The 25329-nt window shown below is 39.3% G+C and overlaps 1 protein-coding gene across 1 annotated transcript; it reads right to left on the bottom strand.

Annotated features, from left to right (window-relative positions):
• Positions 1-745: 745 nt before the first annotated feature.
• On the bottom strand, positions 746-23401 carry LOC119242936 (EF-hand calcium-binding domain-containing protein 14-like). Its single transcript, XM_054694636.1, has 6 exons — positions 23263-23401; positions 17202-17300; positions 12296-12491; positions 10411-10512; positions 3643-3819; positions 746-808 (listed from the first exon to the last, which is right to left on the bottom strand). Exons 1-6 carry the CDS (start codon positions 23395-23397, stop codon positions 804-806), a joined length of 714 nt encoding a protein of 237 aa, XP_054550611.1. The 5' UTR covers positions 23398-23401; the 3' UTR covers positions 746-803.
• Positions 23402-25329: the final 1928 nt, after the last annotated feature.

Below are 25329 nucleotides of genomic sequence, written 5' to 3'. Positions count from 1 at the left end.
ATCTTGATCGGAAGTATAAGACAACAAGAACTGTTTGTTATCAGGATCAGAGACAAGAGATAATTTTGCTACTGGGATTCGCTATTGAAAAATCTACGTTTTTTACTTAGCATAGCATGACATGAGAGTGTAAAGTAGCTAATGTATTTGAAAGGAAGATTTTATATCTTTCTGTTAATTCTACTTTAGTTACTCTTTAATCGATGTTCCTGAGCATTTCTTTTAGCAGGTAATGGGAACTTCTGAGTTTTAAATGGGCTTTTAAATGTAAAATTAAATGTCCAGGTGTGGATGATGTGCAGTGCTGTATTGCTGGGTAACATCTATGCATTTTATTCACCAATGTATGGAACTGACAATTAGAAACTAGGTATCTGGAAAAATCCCAAGGCTGTGATATGAAAATCATCAATTCTGTGGCAATCCTGATGCTGCCTTCTGGTTATAACAAGAAGTTTGATTTATGAGTAAAACAATTCTAGAGGGCTTAAAATGCCAGCATCAACAATTAAATAAGCCTTGGCAAAAGAAAGAAAAATGAAGCAAATTATATATAAATCTGTATACACACGTGTGTGTGTATCAGATTGGAGTGTACATGTGTAGTAAGCATTTAAATTATACAATATAATTCTTTAGAAATGAAATTTTAAAAAATCAAAGAAGTAGAGTTTTAAGAACTAGGTCAGATGCAGCTCTGTAATTCTTGCTAAAATATTGTGAAAATCAGATGAAATTGTTATAAAATAAAATCAAACTAGTGCTCTGATTTTTTCTTCTTTCTGGAACATCCATCTTCTTATTTATTCTGAAAAAAAAATATTTCGAGATTTAGAAGTTTAATTTAAATCCTCATTACAAAGAATTCAACTTAGCCCCGGCAAGGCAGGTTTTCAACACTTTGGGATTCAAGAGACTGAAAGCAAGGGACAAGTGCACGCAGACACTTTTAAATAAATATGCTAGATCCCCAGCGAATGGCTGTGTCAATCTGATCATTTGTGAAAGCACAATTAATGATGAGTTTGAATAAGAAGCCAGTTTCATATTTCGTGCGGATATCATGAAGCTGTTTTTCCTGGTCTCTTCCACCTTCCACACTTGTGGTTTCCTGTCCTGGGATTTCTTCTGTTTTGCATTTTCTGACTCACCCCACCTTGCCTGGGTGCATGCTACACTTTTTATCTAATGTGGCTTTGTTTTTTGGAACATAATACGGAAACACAATTAGAAAGTCCTGCATTCCAGATTATAGAACGCCAAACTGAGAAAATGTCCAGTTGTATTGAAAGTCTTCTGTGTTCTAGCTGAATTGCCATTTGGAATGTGGAAGTGGGAACAGGCAGTGGCATTTTCTTTTGGGTCTGGGGAGAAACACTTCCACCGATCAAGCACATCACCCACCTCAGGGCACCCTGGATTGAGTACCCAGTGAACTGGTTTGGAACTGGTTTATCAGTTCACTCAACTCTTTCCTGTCCCCCTACTTGGTCAAATTAAAATTCTTATACAGGGGCCTCCCTAGTGGCATAGGGGTTGAAGACAGGACTATCAAATTATCCGCAGCCAATGCAGCATGAGTTGGATCCCCTGCCAGCCAGAAGCAACCCACATGGCGCAGCAGACCTCTCCTGACTCACCCACTGCTCCTCTCAACAGTATTTCAGTAGGTCCACCTGTTCTGCTCCTCACTCAGTCTCTGGTGAATCCTCTCACCCCACACCACTGGTCTGCACCCCAGTTCTTACCTGCATATTTTTTTTTAAGATTGATGTATAAATCTTTATTTTTTTTTAAGATTGATTTATTTAGGCAGGTAAGAACTGGGGTTCAGGCCAGAGGTGTGGAGGGTGAGAGGATTCACCAGAGACAGCGGGGAACAGAACAGGCAGACTCACTGAAATACACTGCTGAGGGGAACAGCTGGTGAGATAGGAGAGGTCTGCTGTGCCATATGCTCCTGGCTGGCTGGGATCAAACTCGTGCTACAGTGTCTGAGGATAGCTTCATAGGTTGTGTCTTAACCCTTTGCACCACCAGGGAGGCCCAAATCTTTACAAAAATATAAAATTCTTACACAAATTGCTTGGGCAGATAAAGGCCTTTATCTTCCCATGGAAGCTGCCTCTTTAACACCTATGCTCCCCATCAGGCTTCTCTGTACCAGGTGGTATTTTATCTATTTCTTCAATTCTTGGTCACTAAGCATCACTCATATGAACTTAACATCTGTTCACCTAATAGGAACAGAAGCAGCTGGATCTGCAGCCAGCTATCTGGTAGATGCAAAGGCCTAACACTGGCCCCAGGCCTGCAAGATCTTTCCTCCACTTAGGAGGCATTGGCTTGGTCTTGGTCAATGAGCAGAGAGGTGTGGGCAGCAAAGCAAGGACAACTGGGGAACGAGTTAGCAGTTTCTGATTGAGAATGACTTCAGAATGCCTCTCCTCTTTTCACCATGTTTTGTTTTGTTTTGTTTTGTTTTGTTTTGTTTTGTTTTAATCCAGTTGGTACATTTCAGGGATATTCCAGAGAAGCGCTTACCTGAGCTGGAGAGATGGTTCCTCTAACCATGTGATCTGTGTTCTTTGCTTTGCCCCCAGAGAGTAGGCGGGAAGGGACAAAGTCAAGCAAAGACCTTTAAAGGTCTTGAATATAGGACCAGAGAGGTTAATGGGATTTGGCAAATGCACGACTTTGGCAGCATCCAGGCCTGGTTGGCCTGCGGGTCCTACTATGCCTGTGATGTTCTAGCAACCCAGTCCCCAGCACAGGCAGCTGAGCTTGTAGCTGTACTGACTCAGGGGCCACAATTGTGCTTGTTGGAGAGTGCTGAGCCGGACAGAGGCAGAACTTATCTCTGCTTATCATTTATTTCCTCAAATAAGGGGGAAATGACAGCAAATTAATAATTTATCATTTTCCAGTTTTAAAAGTCAATAGATAAAGGTATCATTCATCTACATGGAAATTTCTTTTATGAGCAAGGATATTTTATTATTCTGCTACCTTCCAGATGTCAGCTTTAGTATTTTTTCAAAAGAATTAAGGCTGAAACAAATATTTCCTTTTCCCCCCACATTTGAATTTTCTCAGGTAAGCATAAAAAACCTTCTCTTTTTGTGATTCCTGATGTGACTGGCTAAACTACTGCTAAATATTTATGGCAAATGATTTCAAATTCCCCAGACAATAGAATCTCTGAAAACTCAAACTAAAAGCAGATGGGGTAACCAGTAAAAATTTAAAGGTATTCTAGAATCTGATTCCATACTTTATAGTGCTTTGTTTTTATTCTATCAGAGGGATAAATAGCCTTCTATTGTCCTTCTTTCATCATCACTTTATACCATTTGGGCTTTAAAGTTCCTGTCTTAAGGGCATCATTCTAAAGACCATTAGCAAATACAAAAGACAGCTAATTACTATGCCTCCTGAAGACAGGAACCACTAATCACACGATTAAAGCTAATGACTCGTTACAGTCATTGTGTATGGCTGGGGAGCCGTGTTTGTGAGTTACTTTTGAGTCTTCATAACTGTAAACTAAAATTTGTGAGTTGTGGGTTACTGGCTAGTTTTGGGTTGTTTAAGGCTTCCTACACACCGAATTTCACCGATGGCAGCCCTTGAGCCCCTTACCGGTCAGTCCAAGCGCTCTCCTGAGCTCCAGGTAGGAGAATACCTTGTTGTCATCAGCATCAAACAGCTCTAGTTCTTCCTGCTCTGGTGCTTCTTCCCCGAGAAGATTCTGGATTTCATCATATGTTAAATACCCATTGGCGTCGCTGTCAGCGCTGTAGAAAAGGACTTGGAGATCTATGGATAAAAAGGGTTTGTGTAGTGCAACTCAGATGTTCATGTGCCTTCAGATCAGTGTCCTGCTACTGTTACCAGTCAGTCCTACTGTCCGCACCCTTGGCTGGACATTGACTTTGAGGCTGGGCTTCTGCTGTTCAGCTCCTAAACAACTTGATAGTCCTTACTCCAAAATCACCCTTTACTCCAAATCATCTGGTCACTGACTTGAGTAATCTGTTAATCTGTATTCTCATGGCATTTTTGTGTTTAAATGACAGTGCTTTTCTCTTCCATTTGCCTTATTCACATAGAATATTCCCAGTCATGGAGATTACTTTTTTTTTTTTTTTAATTTTATTCATTTACACAAGAGCCAGGGTAGAGGCCAGATACGCGGGAGGGTGAAAGGATTCACCAGAGACAGAGTGGGGAACAGAACAGGCAGACTGATGAAATACACTGCTGAGGGGAGCAGCGGGCGAGACAGGAAAGGTCCCCTGTGCCGTGTGGGATTCTCGCCGGCTGGCTGGGATCGAACCCGTGCTTCAGAGACCGCAGACAACTTCACAGAGCAGCGCTCAACTGCCTGTGCCACCAGGGAGGCCCGAGATTACTTTTTGATAGGTTTATTGGATCAACTTGCTCTCCTACAACTATTACTGAAAACATCCATCCGACTAAATTTTAAAGAACTTTTTCCTGTCTGACTTACAAACCGTCTCTACCTATCTTCTATCTTCCTAACATTTCTAAATTTAACATCAAAATCTGCCTACTCTTTCCCCTGTCCTTTCTGAACACATGGACATCACTGTGTAGTTGATAGCATCTATAAAACTTATTTTCATAGATAGAATCAAGTGTCTCTTCCTTGATAACATCACTAAAGAAGATTCCTTTGTCAGTATCCTTATCCTGTCATCCTCACGGCTATAAGTTCTGCCTTTATTAAAATACAATCAAACATTGTTTTCTCTGTTTCTAAAGTGCCAGTCACTGTATGTGATACTGGGCACGCTCGGATGAAGAAACCATAGTCCCTGACTTCAAGGAGACAAACCAGCCAGCACACAGTTCCAATCAACAGTGGGATATACACTGTATTGTAGGTAGAGACAATGTGCCATTGAAGCAGAGAGAATGAGGGAAGATTCCAGCCACCTGGGGTTGTTTTAGTGGTATCAGAACAGAAGCTCACCAGACAGTGAAGTAGAGGTAGTTAGTGACAGGCATGACCCTATGGACAAAGGCCCGGAGTTTGAGAAAAATGTGGTGCATGAGTCCAAGTGTTTTGGTCTGACAGGAGTGCACGGGACAGGGAGGTGACTTCACAGTAAGGACACGTTCCCAGCTGACATCAGCCTTTTTTATCTCCGGGTTATCATTGTTAAACAGGCTCTGCATTCATTCGCTAGTTAGTGCCTTTCCATAGGATGCCTGCCTCAGTCCCTGAGTGCTGAATACTGGGTCAGAATGCCCAGCTTTCAAACTGCTGGTGTCAGGCTTCTCACAATGCAGATCATTTGATATAAAATTCCTTCGAGAAAATAAGCTAAATTCTAAGCTAAAATAAGTATAACACATGCAAATTCATCTGTGCTTGGCTTAGAAAATGTTGGTCCATCCTTCCATTTCATCAAAAACACTGCAAGCCATACTTCTGAGCAACATCTTTAAAGACTCATCACCCAAAGCAAAGAATGTCAAAGAAAAGATAAACACCTGGGATTACATCAAACTGAAAAGCTTCTGCCCAGCAAGAGACATTAACCAAAACAAAGAGACACCCCACTGATTGGGAAAAAATCTTTGCACTCCATTCAGCTGATAAGGGACTGATCACAAAGATATACAAAGAACTCAACAAAAACAAAATAAACAATCCAGTCAAGAAATGGGCAGAAGAACTTAAAAGACATTTGTCCAAAGAGGAAATGCAAATGGCCAACAGGCATATGAAAAAATGTTCAACATCCCTTATTATCAGGGAAATGCAAATCAAAACCACACTGAGATACCACCTTACACCAGTGAGAATGGCACATATCAACAAAACTAGCAACAACACATGTTAGCGAGGATGTGGTGAAAAAGGAACTCTCCTGCATTGCTGGTGGGAGTGCAAATGGGTCCAGCCACTGTGGAAAGCTGTCTGGAGGTTCCTCAATTTACTAAAATGGAGCTACCATACGACCCCCCAATTCCACTACTAGGGATCTACCCAAAGGTCACAAAAACAGTGATTCAAAAGAGCACCTATACCCCTATGTTTATTGCAGCACTATTTACAATAGGTAAAACCTGGAAACAATCCAAATGCCCCAAAATAGATGACTGAATCAGGAAGATGTGACATATATACACAATGGAATATTATGCAGCAATCAAAAAAGATAAACTCATGCCATTCACAGCAACATGGATGGAGCTAGAAGGAATGATGCTCAATGAAATAAGCCAGAAGGAAAAAGAAAAATATCGGATGGTTTCACTTACAGCAGGAATACAGGGGAATCAAATTAGACATCAGTGTAAAAAAATAATACCAGTACAAAATACAACAAAGCAAAAATGGACAATTATAAACCAGAGACATCCTGCAGGGGAGGAGGCGGGAGAGGGATCAGAGGGAGGAAGGGAGCAGCATAGGGGACTGAGGTGATCGTGCACAGGCGCATTGGGGAAGGAAACTATGGGGACTACACCCGAGGAGATGGGGGAAGCAAACATTGTTTAAAAATGAACAGTGATGTAAACAATGAAAAAAAATTAAAATAAAAAAATAAAATGTTGTGATTCAGCAGCAAGATTAAATTATGGCTGTAGAACTGAGGCTACCAGAGGGGCAGGGGGTAAGGAGGAGGAAGAGCAGGAAATGGGCACAGTGCACAGCAGTGGAGGACCGAGGATGTGGTGGGTTAACAGACTTGTGAAGAGAATTGATCCTACCTGTTGTGCCAACATGCACGGGGCAGGCATACCATCAGTTCTGACAGATGGATAAAGAGAGTCCTGGAGCCCCGAGTTGATTTTTCAGGCTTAAATGCTCTCTTGGCACCCGGTTCTCTGGCACATGGGCAGAGAGGCTGGCATGCAGAGAGGCTGGCATGCAAGGAGGCAGGCATGGGCCAGGCAGGGGGCAGCTGGGAGCCGGGCAGGCTAACCGAGCCTCCCAGCCCCACATGAATTTCTCTGGCCTGCGCTCTCTCTCACGTTGTCTCGTGGTCTCGCCTCTTCAGTAGTCACGCTCGTAGCTCAGCCTCCAGGCTCAGGTGTGCCCACTTGCGCATGCCCACACCCAGCTCAGGTGCCCAGAGTGTCTCACACCCACATGCCTTCTGCTTTCACATGGTCAAGGCCACAGGTGATAGCCATGAGGCTAGTGGCGCAAAAAGTCTGAAAAATTTATTTACTGTATACTACCTCTAAATCATACAGTGCTGTAAACCAATGTTGCCTCAATTAAAAAAAAAAAAATTGGGCCTCCTTTGTGGCACAAGGGGTTAAGAAGCAACCTATGAAGCTATCTGCAGCCACTGCAGCACGGGGTCGATCCCCGGCCAGGGAGATCCACATGGTGCAGCAGACCTCTCCTGACTCACCCACTGCTCCCCTCAGCGTCTATTTCAGTTGATCTCCCCACTCTGTCGCTGGTGAATCCTCTCACCCTCCTGCACCTCTGGCCTGCACCCCAGCCCTTGTATGCATAAACAAATCTTTTAAAACAATTGAAAATATATGGCATAAAAGTGCCTGGCACATAAAACACACTCAATAAAATCAGTAGTTTCTTATCTCCATTCTCCTAATCATTTTTTCTGCATGTCCTCTCTTGAGGAATCACAGGCCCTTTAATAAATCACTCTAGACACCCCCTTACTCAAAACCACGTCCTTAGAGTCTGAGTCTCTAGTTGCTGCTGCATTAGTTTAGAAGCCTATCTCTTCCCCACTGATTGCCACATTGCCTAATTGTTCTCCATGTCACCATCTGTACAACCTATTTTTCTCTTGCGTGAGTGTGCAAACTCTATCACATTACTTGTAATTAATCAAAGTTTTTATGTGGCTTCCAACTCCTAAGATTAAAAAAAAAAAAAAAAGAGCTTTTCAATTTTTTTTGGTGCTTAACATCATCCCAAATTTTTCTTGCCACGTACTACACTCCTATTTCTTTCTACTTACTCACCAGCCAAATCAATTTCTCCTTGCAATTTCGCCTATGTATTATGCTCTGTCTAATACAGTAAGTTAGAGTACTTCTTTCACCTCTCCCTAGTCAGTCCTCACGCTTTCCTTGGGGAGCTCGTTCCTCTTCAAATCTCATCTTACAACTTCCCCTTTAGATCAAGACTTCTCAGCCGGGGTTATACCCTCCGCCCCCATTTTTTCTTCTGACTTTCTGTGCTCTTGGCTCTTACGAACAGCCCAGGCTAGGTAGGTTCACCGTTGGTTCTAGCGCCTTGAAAGAGAATTTGTGTGCCCTTGGCATCTTATCACTGGCTTTGATGGTAAGCAGGGAAACAACCCAGCAGGGAGACAGCAACTCCGAGCTCCCTGTGAATCTCTATATGCTCTTTTCCCTGGGCTTTTTCGGGAGTTCTCTTGACTCTTCCCTCTCTACCCGCTCAGTCTCTGACTAGCTCCGCCCTTACATCCCTGGCCTGCAGGCACATTTGCTCACATGCACACAGCCACGCTCAGGTGCCCACAGTCAGGCACTCGTACCCCGCACCCATGGACCCACTAAGAACTGATTAATTGACAGTATGTCAAGGCCACAGGTGATAGCCACAGAGGCCAATGGTGTAAAAGCCTGATCATCTGCATTTACACTACAACGGCTACTCTTCATAATTGTTCACATACTCTTTTCCCCGCAGAAGACACTGTTTTGGTGACATTTTATATGTTTTCCCAGCATGTAGCACACACCTTAGCCTAAGAAACATACAAAAAATGCTTGTCTGATGAATGAGAGCATCTAGGTCATTTTGTCTCAAAGCTTCTGCATCAGCGTGTTAGGATCAAGGATGAGATTTTGGGGTAGTGACAGGAATGAGCATATTTAGATAAGATATATTTAACAGCTCTGGCCACTCTGCCATAAGTGGCCTTTCTAACTTTCTCCCAGTATTAAACCCTCTTTATTCTCTTTTCTCCCCTTCAGGTCCCCACCTCACGCACCATGTCTTTATTGTTCATTAACATTTAGTCAGTATCTACCAGGGTACAGGTTCTCAGCAAAGTCGGTGGAGTTAACTGCTTAGTTAATTCTTTTCAGCGAAAAGTCTATGGGAAGAGTAGGAAAGCTCTTCCTTTGACAATTACATCCACATTGTTCTTGATCTGCTTGTATAATAGTTGCCTTTCTCCCTTGCCACCCTGAAGAAGTTATAGATGGTATAAATACAGCATGCACTGTCCACATGTATCAGCAAATGTAAAATTAATAAATTACATATATCCTGATTTGTAGACCGCTGTAGGGTAAGGTAAAATTATAAGGCTTTCTGCCCTCCTGCCATCAGGATAGATGATGGATCCTTGTGGTCCTGAATGCATGCCTGATGGCGGGCACCTGGAGTAGGGTGTGGGCATAGGTAGATGGGATTCACCTGGGCTGAGACTGAGCTTTTTAGGGGCGGCATCACAGGGACGTCAGCAGAAAAGAAGCAGAGAAGCAGAAGCAAAACTGCGAGAGAAGCAGAGAAAACGTGAGAGAAGTCCGGAGAGCCCAGAAAGAGTGAAGACTTGCTAGAGGCTGGGAGGCCTGCCAGTCTCCCAACTCCCTAGCACCCCTACCTGCCATGTACCCGGTAAATCTCAATAAAAGCCTGCAAAACCCACTGAGGACTCTCTAGGACTCCTTCTTTACCCAGTCGACTGGATCAGAAAACCTGCACTGTGTCCATTTCTGCCCCCTCTACAACCACACACAAACTATGTGTTGTAATATATGGCAGGCTAACTAGTTGTCAATAAAGATGTTATTAAAGACAAACACACAACAATGACATTATTTTAACATGAGTAGAAAGCTTGGAATAAGACAAGAACAACATATGACCGTATTCTATTAAAGGCAGGCAACATGTGGTCATTTTATTATATCTTTTAATGACCATTTTCACCATTTTGGAAGACTCCATTATCTTTTCATGAATTAATATTATTGTATTACTCATGCATATGCAGATAATAAAAGATTCATTAAAAGTTAAGAACTGGACACTTTTTATACACAGCCTGAGTGTGGATTGGGTTTACGCCTCAAAAAATTGAATACTAAGCATTTAAGTTCCTATGGCTCTTCCTTTCATTTTGCAGAATAAACAATAGTAATGCTGCAGGAAAAAATGAAGAAACTATACTTTGCAGTCATCTCTAGCCCCAGAGAGATTTTAGACTTAAATGTATAAAAATATATGGAGTGATAAGGCAAAGGAAAAAAATATGTGGGCACGTAAATTACACTTGATGTTTTATATCTATCAGATAAATACGCCCAAGAATTAGGAAGGTAGCACAGAGACAAATGATTCTAACTCGTTGACTCATCCAGATGATGTCCTGGACACCCAGCTTCCTCTCACACTGTGAAACTCACCTGTAAGATTCTTTATGAAAGAAATGGTTATCTTGGGTTTCTCTTCCAATATCCCAGAATCCATAGCTTCTGCAGGAGCTTGTGATGCTCTTTCTGGAATAGCTGTTTAAAAGAGAACAAATCATCTGTGATGCTGGCCTAAGAAATGTGAGAAAATAAACAGACACATGTTTGGTGTAGGAGATCTCGGCAAACGATATGTCAGCATAAAATAGCTCCCTCATCCTAAGAGCATCACGCCATGTGACCTGGCACTGAATGCCTAATTCCACAGCCTTTCCACTGGAAACAGGACCTGAGGACTGCCCATTCTCACTGGGTCCTGTTGCATTTCCTTTTCCCTGCCTACTCAGTGCTTGTGCAGCAGGGGTTATTCAGGAGGATTCACTTCTTTGTTCACGCGGAGGTGCATTTAATGAGCTCCAGGCTATCCTCGCCCCTAGACCGTGTGCTGTGAATACCAGGCTGCACAAGATGTTGTCTTGGGCACCGAGACTGCTTACTGGCTGATGCCACGTTCGGATCCTGGCGCTCCTTGGAGTTGTTCTTTCTGTTTGTCATTGTCCACACAGCTGTTTGATCAGAAAGGTGGTTGAGCCCAAATTTGAGGTTATTAATTGGCATGGAAATCTTAACCTGGCCACTTTCTGGAACATCACACCTTAAAAATCTCTCTCTGGGGCCTCCCTGGTGGTCTTGGGGTTAAGTCTCAGCACTATCACTGCTTCAGACTACATAGCATACTTCCTCCAGAAAACAAAAAACAGTTCTGAAGTTGCCCTTGTGTTGATTCTCTCACCCACCGGCCCGCCGGGCTTCCATGTCTCAGAAAGGCTGGATGTCTCAGCTCCCATTATAAACTCCTCTCTGCTTCCATCTGATTTTTCAAGGTTGTACTGCAAGTAGTTACCATCTTTCCTACATATTACTATATCTCCCTTTTTCCCCAGCACTCCCAGAAGAATAAAAAGATTTCTTGGTATCATCCATTTTTGAAAAAGAATTCTGTCTTCCTCTAAGTATTCTCTTTTCCTTTCATTATAAAACTCCTCAGAAAATGTATCCCCGTTCTTTAAGTAACCCACTTTGACTTTTCACAACACTCAGCATTATCTAAAATCATCTTACTTGTGCTTATCTCTGTCAATGAGACCGTAACCCCTGTGAGGGCAGGGTCAAGTTCTCTGTTGGCCACAGCAGTGCCTGGCTATCACTCCTTGTTAGATAAATATTGCCAAATCAACAAAGGTTGGAGGGAAGATAATTCTACCAAAGTGTGAGGACAACCAATACAATTCATAATTCTCTCTGTTGATCACACCAAATCTTTATCCTTTTCCTAAATGTAAGGAAACACCACATTCTATAAAACATTACAACTCCCTCCAAATTCTATCTCTGGCCAGTGTGGACTGAATAAAAAAGTTATTGGTTTATAAGGAATATGGCACAACCAAACAAAAGTTTCAAAGAAAGTTTTGTTAATTACAAATTGATGTCTCAATTTTTTTCAAGTTGCTGTGCAAAAGTTGGACCATTTCCGCCATTCACAAAATGTTAATAAAAGTCCTTGAAATATAACTGGGAGAAATAAAATGTTGCCCAGGTTAACTCTTTACCAATATGTTTTTGTCGTTACTTTCACCTGAGGGATTTGGGATTAGTATGAAAAAATCTGAAGTCTCTCTTGTAATGATTATTGCCTGTTATCGTTCATGAATTTGCTCACTCCGCAGCAAGCACATCCAAATGACCTAATATATGCCAGAAAATGTGCCTGAATTAGGTGCAAAAGCAATGAATTAAACATGTACCATGCCCACCCTTTTCTGATCTCATCCCAAAGCAAATTATCAGTAAAATAATAAGCAAATGATCAACATACCAGAAATATCATAATTTTGACTAGCTGTTGCAAATGGTAGTCCAGGAGTATTTAATTTCTTTTTTTTTTCTTGGAAGGATAGAGTTGTAGATGTGTGATCATTTAAACGTTCCCTCTGGGTGATAGTCAATGTATTTTCCAGAAAATAGAAATTATCTTTAAGTTGATAAAGTTGTAAGAAAACATCATCCAACTCCTAGAAAGCAAGTAATAATTTGTGAGTGCTTAAAAGAATATAAAACATGCTCCAAAATAATGGTTTCCAGCATATCAAATTATGTTTTCTAAAGAAGTAGAAGCTACAAAGTACATCCAGGGAAAACATTTTATACCCAAAGTGGTTTCTGATAGCTCATGAGAAAGAAAAAAATTGTGTATTTAAGAGAACTTATTTGTTATTTTATTATCAACTTTTTGATCTCTTTCGGTTTAAAAATCTATCAATCAGGTGGACCTCAACCTACCAATTTTAATCAAAGAAGAGATCATTAGATTGGATTTTTCATATAAAATTATACAAGTGGTAAGGAAATTAGTTCTTTAAAGGAAAATCTACTATAAAACTTTATGAAGCAAATAATTCCATTATTCTTCCATGTAGGAATTAATCTAAAGGTGAAAAGTGTCTATTCAAATCATTTAAATCAATTAAGTTTGTAAAATCCATTGTTAAATTCATCTTGGGCTCATAATAATGTTCATAATGACATAGGAATAGTTTCAGTTGCAAGCGGTATTGTATTTCTGACATTAGTGAGGCATCTCATGGTGAAACAGACCAATCTAATCTTACTTCCTAATGAAAACTAGAGTGAAATTATATTCCTATGTATTGATTATGAATATATGAATATAGATGTATTAGCATGAAGCAGCTCTACTAGGAGCTGGTAAATGATACAGTGTGATGTTTCTATTAAGAGGTATTTTAATTATATTAATATTTAAGATATTGCTCAGGTAGAAACACATCATTTAATCACTGAGAAATTAGTGTGGAAAACACTTTACTAAAATTGTGATTTTCTGGTTCTGATGAAAAATAGAACAAATCATTTTTTGGATAGGAGTCAGAGGTCAATGACTATGAGCTGAGCAATGGTTTGCTACACAATCCTTTGGTGACACCTAGTGGTGAAATGCAGATTTATTTATTCAGGTTTTTTTTTTTCTTTTTTTCCCTGCTAAAGAGTACAATGCCAATACTGTATATAATCTTGGGAGTTGCTAAGGTAAGAGATGGGAACAAAAATAGAGAAATTTAGTAAACTTATTCAGAAAGAAAGTTATATATGGGTAGGTATGAAGGAGAGCGCAGAAAAGAAGCAATTTTTGCTGAAGATTTTTACATTTCATTTTAAGAAATTTGTGTAGAGAGGAAAACTTATGGATACATTTTTTTCTGCAAGTGTCGTGCTGGTGTGGCTATGCTTCCATTCTGCAGTTAAAGCTCAGCCCCTGCGCTAACAGTTCTGAATATGCTTCAGTTCTGAAAGAAGCATCATCTTTGTTCCAACAGGTTGAATTCCATAAAGAGGACTAAGCTCCACGGAATTCAGATGGGAGTCAACAGAGAACCTGTGTGAACATTTTCTGCTTTCCATAATCTGCCATTACCCATCACATTTTATTCCCATCATGTCTGGGGATGAGGGAGTGGAGCTGTCCTTATAATTACTCAAGCGTATTTGTCGACCTGTTTTCCTTGTGTGTGTTATTTAACTAAAATAACCTGCCAGACGATGCAGTCTCTGGTTTTCATTTGGCTCTACAGAGCAAAATTATCTCTATTTTTACAAATGAACTCTGAACTTGAGTCAGAATGTTTCAGTGTCAGAAACACTGTGCTGGAGATAAAACACTATTCAGATGTCAATCTTGTAATAGAAATTGGGGCAATTATTTAAGTATTTTTAAGCTTCAATCTTTTTTTTTTTTTGAATGAAAACATTAGATTCCATAAACTTCAAGCTTTCTCTGAATCACAAACTTCTTTGACTTTTATAGGATTATTTATGTGCTTTATTAACTCTTTGGAACAAAATTTTACCAAAAAGTAGGGGGAGAAAATCACAATTATACTTCTAAAGGCTATGTCCACGTATTACAAGTGGAATTGGAATCTTATTAATTATCCAGTTAATTTCATTACTTTAGGTGTTTAAATCCAAGCTCAATTTTTCATAGCTTCATTTGCCTACATTAATGTGTCTCCGTTGATTAAATTAAATGTTTAGACTGCACTTTGCTATATTTATTTAGCCCATTGAAGTGTCAGGGATAAGAGAGTATATAATGAAATAAGAGAGTATATAATGAAATAAATGACTATAGGTTCTCAGGGGAAATATATATTTTCTTCACACTAGAGAAATTTCATTGCATTAATTTCACTTACAATAAACAACAAAATATTTTCAGTACAAGGTCAACATTTTTGAGATAGTCATCATTTTCATTAATTCATTCCCAAAAGTATTCACTGAGTGGACAAGTGTCAAGTGCACTGTCTTAGGGAGAACAGCAGACCCAGACCTTCAAGGAGCTTATAGTCAGTCTAGCTGGGAGAATGGGCATTACAGATAGACTAAATAGGACTGTGAAGATGCTATGGGGATTATAATAGCAAGAGACCATATTTTTTTTTCAGGAAACTTAGAGATGCAGATATAGATTTTATTCACTATTTCTAGATTCCTCTCAAACTATGATTTCCCTGTCACTCTCTTCTGGCTGGGATGAGAACTGAGACCTTTTCTCAAACACAGATGTGTTTAACCTTTTAAAAAATAGGTGAAATTCAAAGCCATTCTATAATAATATGCTATTTTCATTCATTTTATTTATGGTGTTTGGGTGAGTAGAAAAAAAGGGTCTACAGTTGATTTAACAGGAATTTTACAGTCTTCTGAAGGAATATTGTTAATACCTTCTGTCTGCTGTGAATATCTAAGTTGCAGAAGTCAAAGGCCAAACTGTGCTTTTGAATATCTTCTGTAATATTTAAGTTGCCTCTAACTGGTTGTCATGTATGATTCTTGGGCTTTTCTGTTTTCCAAAAGATGGGGCAAATTTGTGTCACACAAGTACATTTTTTAAAGCTGTAACTGGCATCTTCAACTATTAGATTCAGAGCTCATTCCTCTAATTGAAGCATTAACAGGCACCTAGCCCTCCCTGGGATATGTCATTTCCACAACATAATTTTGGATGTAAAGAAGTGGTAACTGAACTGTTTAAAATAGCCGACAACAGATGAGTGGTGTAAGATATGGTATGTACACACAATGGAATATTACTCTGCTCTAAAAAAGGTGACCTCTTGCCATTTGTCACATCACTGATGGATCTGGGGTGGGGAGATTACACTAAATGAGATAAGAGAAGGAGAAAGGGAAAAACTGGATGATCTCACTTATGTGAAATATAAACAAGCAAATTAGAAAAAAAAAAACAGACACAAACAAATTAAACAAACCCTTGTAACCTGACTACAGGACTGAGGCTGCCAAGGTAAGGAGGGTCAGACAGCAGGGGAGGGGGCCTTGTGGACTATGGTGGAGGAGTATGGGTGTTCTGGGGGTGGGTCTGGTGTAATAACCTATATATGAAGAAATATGAACCTGTATCCCTAAAATCATGACTAGGTATCTGCCTTTTGCATTTTTTTCACTTATCCTTTTCAAGGCAGTGCTGTTCGCATGTCTCCTACATGTTTGAGCTCACACATGTCTGACTGGGGGTTCCGAAAACCTGGCTTCAGTCTTGCAATGCACCAGTTTTTCTATGAGAAAATACAGGGCTGCCTGTTTCTTAGTCACTTTACATTTGTTCAACTAGCAACAAGACAGTAGCTCAAAAATAAAGGAAATATCGGGCCACTCTGGTGGTGCAAAGGGTTAAGCACAGCACTGTGAAGCTATCTGCAGCCTCTGCAGCATAAGTTCGATCCCAAGCCAGGGAGCTACCCACATGGTGCAGCAGACCTCTCCTGTCTTGCCTGCTGCTCCCCTCAGCAGTGTATTTCAGTCAATCTGCCTGTTCTGCTCCCCACACTGTCTCTGGTGAATCCTCTCACCCCCCACATCTCTGGCCTGTACCCCAGTTCTTGTATAAATACATAAATAAATCTTTAAAAAAGAGGAAATATCTTCAATAAATTGGCATACACAGATGGCAAATAAGGGGAAACACTGACTTTTTTTCTATTTAGTCTTCTAGCCCTTTCCCCCCCCTGGAATGGATTAGGGATCATTTCAAAGAAACTTTTATGCTATTGCATGGAATTTTTCTGTGCTGTTTATGAATGAATGCTATCTAGCCATTCAGGGAAGCCTCTCCTGCTGTTTTAAAGACAAAAGAACAATTCAAAGATAAGTGACCTTCATATCTGAGGTCTGTATCTTCTGTATACATTTGGCATTCACCTTCCTAATCTAAAGCACACATTTGAAAAGTAAAGCAGAAAAGGTATGCAAGTAAAAGCTCAGATATTAATTAATCCTACTCATATCAATAAATATAATCTATCTGAAAATATTCCCAGGATGTAAGTAGTGATGTATTTCTTTGGGGAGGTAGGTATGGAGATTCTTCCTCCTTCTCCACTAAACAATCTCATTTGAGTACTTCATGTTCAGTAAATTCGAAACGCTGGGGAATACATTTTCCTTCCTATAACTCAATGTGGTTTGCATTAGTCCTTAATAAATATATTATGATATGCCATATACCTCCGTTTGCAGTTTCAGAAATGATTGTGTTGCTTCCTGCCAGCTACCTCCAACATGAACAAATAGGCTATTGCACTCAAGGTGAGTAACTGTGTATCTTTTAAAATTGAATTATTATCCTCTTAAAAAATTAATCATCCTCACTCATGCAGCAACCTAGACAGAGTACTGACCTCCTCTAAGCGGTTTTGAAGGTTAGTCAAAGTGGCGGTGACATTTTCAAGTCGTTTTTCGAAGACACTCATTTTTGAAGCAACAGGATCCTGTAGCGGCTGAAACAAAGGCGTCACAGAGGCATTAACAGGCAGAAGCAATGACTTCATTAGTTGCATTGCAGGTGAAATTACTGGAAACACTTTGGTTTTTAAGCTTCTCAGTAAAGTGTCAAGTTCTTCTTTAACAAGGTAAAGGTGTTGCTGATATTTTAGTGGCACAACACTGACATCCAATGGAGAAACAAATTAAAACTTGTTTCTTTTCTTAGAAGTCACTGAATAGAACAATTTGTGCTAGTCTTTGTGTGCATGGTCCACACAGTCGAATTTAATAGATTTTAACTCCCATAAATTCTGATCTCTCTCTTGGCCCCTCAAAGCAGCATTACAACTAGACATAGTTGTATAAAGATGTCAAAAGCTTTCTGCTATTGTCTCTTTTTTGTTGTGATTGATTATTGGAAACTGGTTGCAGGCAAAGACTTGTTTCTTAGTTTGCCAGGTTATCATTATTTAGTAAACATATCATTAGATTATGTATAGTTCTATTCATAGCTTTAAAGTGAACCTACAAAGAATATGTCATTTGTCCTAATGAGAATGGGTTGTGGTGAACTCTTTCCACCATATTATCAGGGTTGGGCTGAGTCAATGCTCAGCTGATGTCCTAACATTATATAATTAGGTCTGCTGAACAATTAGGAGAGTATGAATCACTGGAGCTTACATCCCAAGTCGCCACCTGTGTGCAAATGAACATCTCCACACAGCCAACCCTGTCTGGAAACCAGAACCTCAGGTCTGCAGTTTTCTTGTCACAGAGGAATGTGGGTACTGCCCAACAGGAAGATACAAATCCTTATTCAAAACTCAGATAAGTTTGATGGTTTAGATTGCATGTTCATGAGCCACAAAAAAAATTTAAAAGTGATTGAAAAGGGAGCTACGATGAACACACTGTAGGGTAAGGTAAAAGTATCAGGCTTTTCTGCCCTCCTGCCATTAGGATAGATGACGGAACCCTGCGGTCCAGAATGCATGCCTGATGGCGGCACCTGGAGTAGGGTGTGGGCATAGGTAGATGGGATTCACCTGGGCTAAGACTGGGCTTTAAGGGCGGCATCACGGGGATGCCAGCAGAAGCCGAGATAGAAGAAGAGAAGCAGAAGAACCACGAGAGTAGCAGAGATCACCAGAGAGCCCAAACAGAGTGAAGACTTGCTGGGGGCTGGGAGGCCTGCAAACCTCCCGGCCCCCCAGCACCCTTCCTGCCGTGTACCTGGTAAATCCCAGTAAAAGCCTGAAAAGCCACTGAGGACTCACTCCCTCCTTTACCTAGTCTGCTGAATCAGAAAACCTGCACTGTGCCCCTTCCTGCCCCTACAACACCCAGGCATGTGCTCAGTCTATGTTCAATATACTCCTCATTTTTTGGATAAAGGAAACCTTATTTACTGTGGGTTTCCATGCAGTTTGTGGGAAAATCCTTCTTCCCAGTAAAGGGGATGTGCAGATGTGCCAGACCTGGCCAGTCTGAATAACCCCTCTCCTGCCAGTAATAATTAGTGCAGAGAACAACACTGAACCCAGCAGACTCTGCCGGGGTTGCTAAACCTGTGGGAGAAGAGCTAAGACTCAGTGGCTCTGGGTGGCTGGATCCAGCTATTCCTGAAACTACATATGAAATTATTAGTTGCATGAGCTAATCCATTTATTCATATACCTAAAATAGTTTGATAAGAATATTTTATTTCATTTTATTTTTACTTATAAGACAAGGGATCTTGAACAATGCAGTTGACTATATACTAATGACTGATGTAAAAATTTTGAAAAGAGCAAAAATTACATATTTACAACATGGAGTGATACTTCCAGAATATATCTATCATTTCACAATGAGTTGCTGTTGAAAACAATATGAAGCTTGTTTTTTATTATCCAACCTGAAAAAAAGTACTAATATGAGTGAAAAAGCATTAAATTTGGTGTGAAATTATCTGGGTGGAATTTATTCATAATTTTTTATTAATCAACTTATTTTTCTTAAATCACTATTTGCATTTTTGCTTTATGTTTTATGAAGGAGTTGACCTCCATAATAAATTTAACTGCACTGATGTCTGGTAATTTCCTGCCCAAAGCCAATGAGGAAAACACAAAAACAAACCCAACAAAAGAAAACACCAACAAACACATCAAATATATGGATGAGATTATAATACGCTAATCTGTTTCAGTTTGGGTTTTCTTGTTATATAAACATCACAACAAAATACTTCATTCATTTTTCTTGTTTGTCTTTAGCTTCTTATGCAAAGTTTGGGTGTTGAAAGTTTAGGGATATCACTATTTCTTTTATCCCTTTTCCTTCCAATTCTTTTGTGGAAAGTCTTAATGAAAAATCAAAGGAGATTAAGACAGTGGAAATACGTAAGAGAAGTTTACATGCAGTGGCATATGGGTAATAAGATTAAAAATATTTTTCATTTATTTATTCAATTAAACACATACTTGTTGAAGGAATACCCTGTGCTAAGCACTTTGCAAGAGCATTTTCCTATTATTTTGGAAAAAAAAAAAAGAGAAACGTATCAATGCTGAGTTATCTGAAATAGGAGCGATATAAGGGTTTTGTGGTCTTAAGCATAATTTAATTAGCACATTTTCACAGTATGGGATCTTTCTGTTTAAAATTTGAATTGAGAAAGATAAGGGTGAGCACAGAAAATGCTAATGGGAGTGAGGTGCTTTCAGGTTCTATTTGAAATTTGCTGCTACTTGAAGACCATCGAAAACTCTCCTGGCACTTCAGGAAGGGCTTCACAAAGGATCAAATCACCCACACTCATTTAATCTATTCAGAGTCCCAGGAATTTAGACATCTTTGGTTTAGATCTGCTCTTGACAAATGTTAGGCAGTTGAAAAACTTCTAACAAGAGTAATGAGCTAATGAGAAAGATGAAAATTGGAAGCAGTCATTCTGAGTCTGATTAAATCTAAAAAAAAAAATGTTGCTTTCACAATTGCGTTATTAGTAATGTAATGGAGGACACAAACTTGTGGATACAACTAAGAAGGGGGTAGATTGAAAAGGAGACATGGTCCACATGTATGAACTTTGAAAATAAGGTGCTGCAGCACAATGACACTTGATTTCACACAGGAGTGATTAACTTTTTTTCACCAATACTAATGTCCAGATTCTTAGGTGCTCTCTGATAAATGGAGCTGAAATAATAAGGTTAGGCTACATAGTATTTTGGGAGGGGAGGTTGGAGAATGTGATCCTTTTATGACCATATAAAGATTTTTTATAGCTATTTTGTTGATATCACTTTGCCTGTTTGCTATGCCTCTGAACATAGTCCATCTTAATTTTTCAAAGGCAGTTCTTTATTTTAGTCAACTTAGGAATCTATTACAATATATGTTGTATGAATGTTATTTTCTTGCTTAATACTTGTAGCAGAATCTCAGGTCAATATTCTGGGGGAACTGTAGACAGCTCCTGGACCCCTCATGTCACAGCGGTTTGTCTTGAACCACTTGGTCACGAAATTTTCTATAGGGATCGTGGATAGTGGCTTAGGATTTACTGCACCGAGTAACACCATTTGGTAACATTGCATAGAGGTTTACATTGTGATACACTAAAAGTCAGGAGAAAGTTTTTTTTTTTTTTTAAGATTTGCTTATTTATACAAGCACTGGGGTACAGGCCAGAGGCACAGGAGAGTGAGAGAATTCAGCAGAGACAGAGCAGGGAGCAGAACAGGCAGAAGGACTGAAATACACTGCTGAAGGGAGCAGCGGGTGAGACTGGAGAGGTCTGCCTCGCCATGTGGGAATCTCCCCAGCCAGCCAGGAATCGAACCAGTGCTGCAGAAGCTGCGGACAACTCCACAGCACTGCCCTCAACCCGTTGCGCCACTGGGGAGACACATGGAGAAAGGGTTATTGATGAGGCAGAATAGGCTTTGTAGAGAAAAGAAATCAAGTGTGTTCTGGTCACTTTTGCTCCATTTTAACATACCCCATAGATATTTTAGAGCTCTAAATGAATATTCCCCTGCCACAGACAATTGAATGATAACTATCCCCCTATATAAAAATGAATACATTTTATTACCAGAATCTAATAAGTGGTCTTAATAAAAAGTAACTTCAACTGCCTATTTCCTGGCAGGAAAAAACTACAAATAAAATGTTTTAAAATGGAGGTGAACATATCAGATAAAACATTTAGTTGCTTTACAATTTATAGCATATTGATATATGGAGGTTTAAGTTGTGCTGTTTGGTTTTTGGGGCTTTTATATATAGCTTAAGGGGCGATTATCTATCTATCCATCTCTCTATCTATCTACCCATATATATCCATATATACAACCCAGGCTAAAAGGATTAATCATGTTAAGTCCTATGGGTGTGAAGATGCACACTTAGTTGTGGGTGTGTACAAAAAAACACCCAACCTTGTTGTGTGATGATGATTTTCACTTCACACCCAGGCATTACTGTGCTGCGTTGGGGCAGAGGTGCAGTTAGTTCTTCTAGTAAGGTACATGCCCTTTTCAGGCGCCTTCATTTTCACCAGAGATGTCAGCCAGCCTCAGCATAGCTGCCTACTTAAGCACACAGACAGCCCTGCATTTAACTCCCCCCGCAAAGTTGATTGTGCTCAAGGTGCTTTCCAGAGAACAGTCGTGACCTGACTGTCTTTCAATAGCTTCCAGAAGCTTAGCTGAGATGAATAGCAGTCATAAAGGACTGCACGTGGATCACAATATCTACCTATTCATCTAGGTCCATATTATTCAAATTTTACTTTTTTTAGTAGCAGTACTCTATCAAGTGGGATTTTACATGCACCCTGATAAATAAAATGGATTAAAAGAGGAGTCTGTCTCCTGGGAATCTCTCTTGACTGAGATGGAACCCACTGTGCTGCAGTGAGTGATCAATTTGAAAACCACTGCTCTAATTTGGGATTGCAAACCCAAATTCTTTAGGTGCCCTCTTAGACAGTAAATGAATCTGTGTCTAAAATAATTAGGAAGAATATACAAGAATATATATGAAGAGATACATACATATAATGTATACATATATAGAAGAATATATAAGAAATAAAAAATCCCACTTAAATGAATACCTTTGGGGATGCATGCATGTTCCTGTTATACATGCATTGGTATACATGGTGGAGATTTAGTGACCAAAGTGTATCATCTAAGCAAATTATTTAATCACTCTGAGGTACTGCTTCCAATTTTTAAATAGGAAAATTATTGCCGAGCAAATACATTTCTTGAATAATTAATAAGATCATGTATATGAAGTACTTATCAGGGTGTCAGACACATCATAGCATTCAATGACTGTTACAGAGTAACACTAGAAAATATATGCCGGCATGACAGCTAATGAAAATCATCAATTATGTTTTGGGAATTGATGGCTTTATTTTTCAGTTTATAACTCCACTTTTTATTTGCTGAGCTATTGTGAAATAAATTATATACATCATTACATTTCCCTCTAAGTACTTCCAGTGCGCATCTTTACAAAAAGAACACGCGCGCACACACACACACACCCCTGACATAACATTACCGTATTTGAAAATAGAAACTCCTTAATGTCTTCCAATACCCAGGCCACTGTCAAATTCAACCAACCATCCCCAAAAGATCTTTTAATATATGGTTTTACAATAAGCAATTTTAAACAGGAAATCAGTTACCAGGTTATTTCCCATATAATCTAAATATCATTTGGCCATTTTTAGCAATTAATTTTATGCGAGTTGGCGAGTAGAACAGGACAAATGTAGGCAATGGAAGGGCAAAGAAAGATTTGGCCCAAACAGTCTGTCACATTGAGCTGAGCGCCAGAGCACGCTGTTCATGGCAATTGGTACTTTTACAGTTGGATTCCAATGTTACAGGATAGGGATAAAGCCTTCCAGAATTCATTTCAGCAAGTAACATGGCAATAAACAATAATACAAACCTGGGAATTGGCAGTGTCGAACAGAGAATTCACCATTGTGTCCATTGAAAGAAACTGGTCAGATAAATTATGGATGTAATTGTACAACTGGATAATTTTTCCTTTCATTTCCTGAACCACCAGTGTAGTAGACATATTCAGTTTGTAAACACATTCAATTAGACAGGATACTTCCTATGAATTGAAAAATAAAGGAATATAGAAAACAAAGGAGTTAGTCTTTTAAAGTTAGTTTACTAATTCTTTCCATACAATTAGTTGAATTGCAATCAAGTTGAAAGAATTAAACACCAGAAGAGAAATATTGTTACAAAGAAATTAAATTTTAGTAAAACCAACCTAGTTCCTAATTTAGATCTTCTGTTGGAAAATGATATGACAAAGGATTCTTTGCTGCTTTTCAAATGTGAGTGCTAGTTATTTTAATTTTTGAGCTGTCGACATACATTTTTACTAACAGTAGATTTGGAATTCATGAAAGGATCACAGCAATTAGAGAAAAATAAACAAGACTAAAACTGAACATTTGTTATTTACATTAGACCAAGATTTTCCAAATGTCCATGCTGGTCCATCAACTGAAATGAATTCTCCCAAATATCTGATCTTTGAAAGTAACTTGCTATTAATTTCTTTCCCTCTCATAATTCCCCATCAAACATGCACTCATAAGCATACTCACACCATCCCTCTATACTTTCTAGAAGTGATTTGATAACTTTAAGAATCTTTGGCATGATTTGTGTTATCACATGAAACAACTGATTTCTTAGGAGTTTTGTGAGTTGCAATCAAATCTGGTCTTTCAACTATTCTTCTTTTTCCCTTATTTCCACTGCTCCATGGTATCTGATTCTAAACATTCTTCCTGAGTGATTTCATTCATCATATTTCAACTATGTTGCCTGTTTCCTAATCAAAACTATAATTCGAAAATATATAGTTGAACACCTATGACATAACAGACATTTCTAGGCACTAGAGATACAGCAGTAAATAAAGCAAACATGTCTGTCTTCATGGAGATTTCTTTCTAGAGGGAGAAGCAGAAAAGGAAAAACTAAAATTAAATATATATATTACACATGTAGGAGAAAAAGTCAAGAAGGAAGAAATGAGTTCTGGTGAAGTCAGAGGGGCAGAGCCACATGTAGTCTCCTTTGTGGATGTAAGTTTTCAACTCCTTGGGGTAAACACCATGGAATGTAATTGCTAGATTGTATGGTAACAGTATACTCGGTTTTATAAGAAACCACGAAGCTTCCAAAGTAGAAGTGGTTGCTCCATTTTGCTTCCCCACTAGCAAAGTTGAGAAGTCTGTTGCTCCACATCCTTGCCGACATTTGGTGTTGCTAGTATTCTAGACTTTGGCCATTCTGACAAATGTGTACTGGTATCTCCCTGAAGCTCTATGACATATAACATGTTATACCAATGTGCTTGTACTTATTCACTGTCTGTGTCTTTTGGTGTGATGTCAGTTAAAATACATTGAGTACTCAAGACCCAGTGGTATTTTTTCAGTTGAATTGAGTTATTCAGCTCCACAAAAAAAAATTAAAGGTCTCTTCCCTTTCAGAACTATTGTTCCACTTATGTCAAGTTACACCATTATGTTGAGAGATGAAGTTTAAGTATGAGCAAGCCCAGAAAAAAAAAGAGGTCTGTCTAGGAACGTATATTGAGTATGGTTACTGCCAGTGAAAGTCATCGGCAATAAATGAATCAGAAGCCTACTACAAAGTTTCGAGGGACTTGTGTTACCAATGACATGATGTCAAAGAAGAAATTTTTGAATTTATTAAAACAATTTCAGATCACCATCCTTATTTGAAGAGGAAACAAACTATGAAAGTGGGCACACCCAAAGGATGGCATTCTCTCCAATGCAAGGAGATTGACAATGAAGACCTTGTAGAAAGCAAGTTAGGGACCATGGAGACCACAGGCAATGAAAAGTTGCTTCCATAGAAATAGCGTCTAATTTAGAAACCTCCATCAGGTATCAGCAAAAGAAACTTTATTCCTCATGTTGGCCTAACAAAAGCTCAGTCACTGCGGAGGCTG

The sequence above is a fragment of the Talpa occidentalis genome, unplaced genomic scaffold, assembly GCF_014898055.3.
Source record: "Talpa occidentalis isolate TD23 unplaced genomic scaffold, MPIMG_talOcc4v2.1 talOcc4.13, whole genome shotgun sequence".
Lineage (NCBI taxonomy): Eukaryota > Metazoa > Chordata > Mammalia > Eulipotyphla > Talpidae > Talpa > Talpa occidentalis.
Note: the sequence above shows the minus strand (reverse complement) of the source record. Positions and strands in the feature narration are given on the sequence as shown.

Coding starts and splice junctions, on each gene's coding strand:
- LOC119242936 (XM_054694636.1), bottom strand. CDS start 23,397: ATGTCTACTACACTGGTGGTTCAGGAAATGAAAGGAAAAATTATCCAG. Junction 17,301..23,262: donor TCGACACTGCCAATTCCCAG/GTTTGTATTATT, acceptor CCTTTGTTTCAG/CCGCTACAGGATCCTGTTGC. Junction 10,513..12,295: donor TCAAAATTATGATATTTCTG/GTATGTTGATCA, acceptor TCTTTTAAACAG/CTATTCCAGAAAGAGCATCA.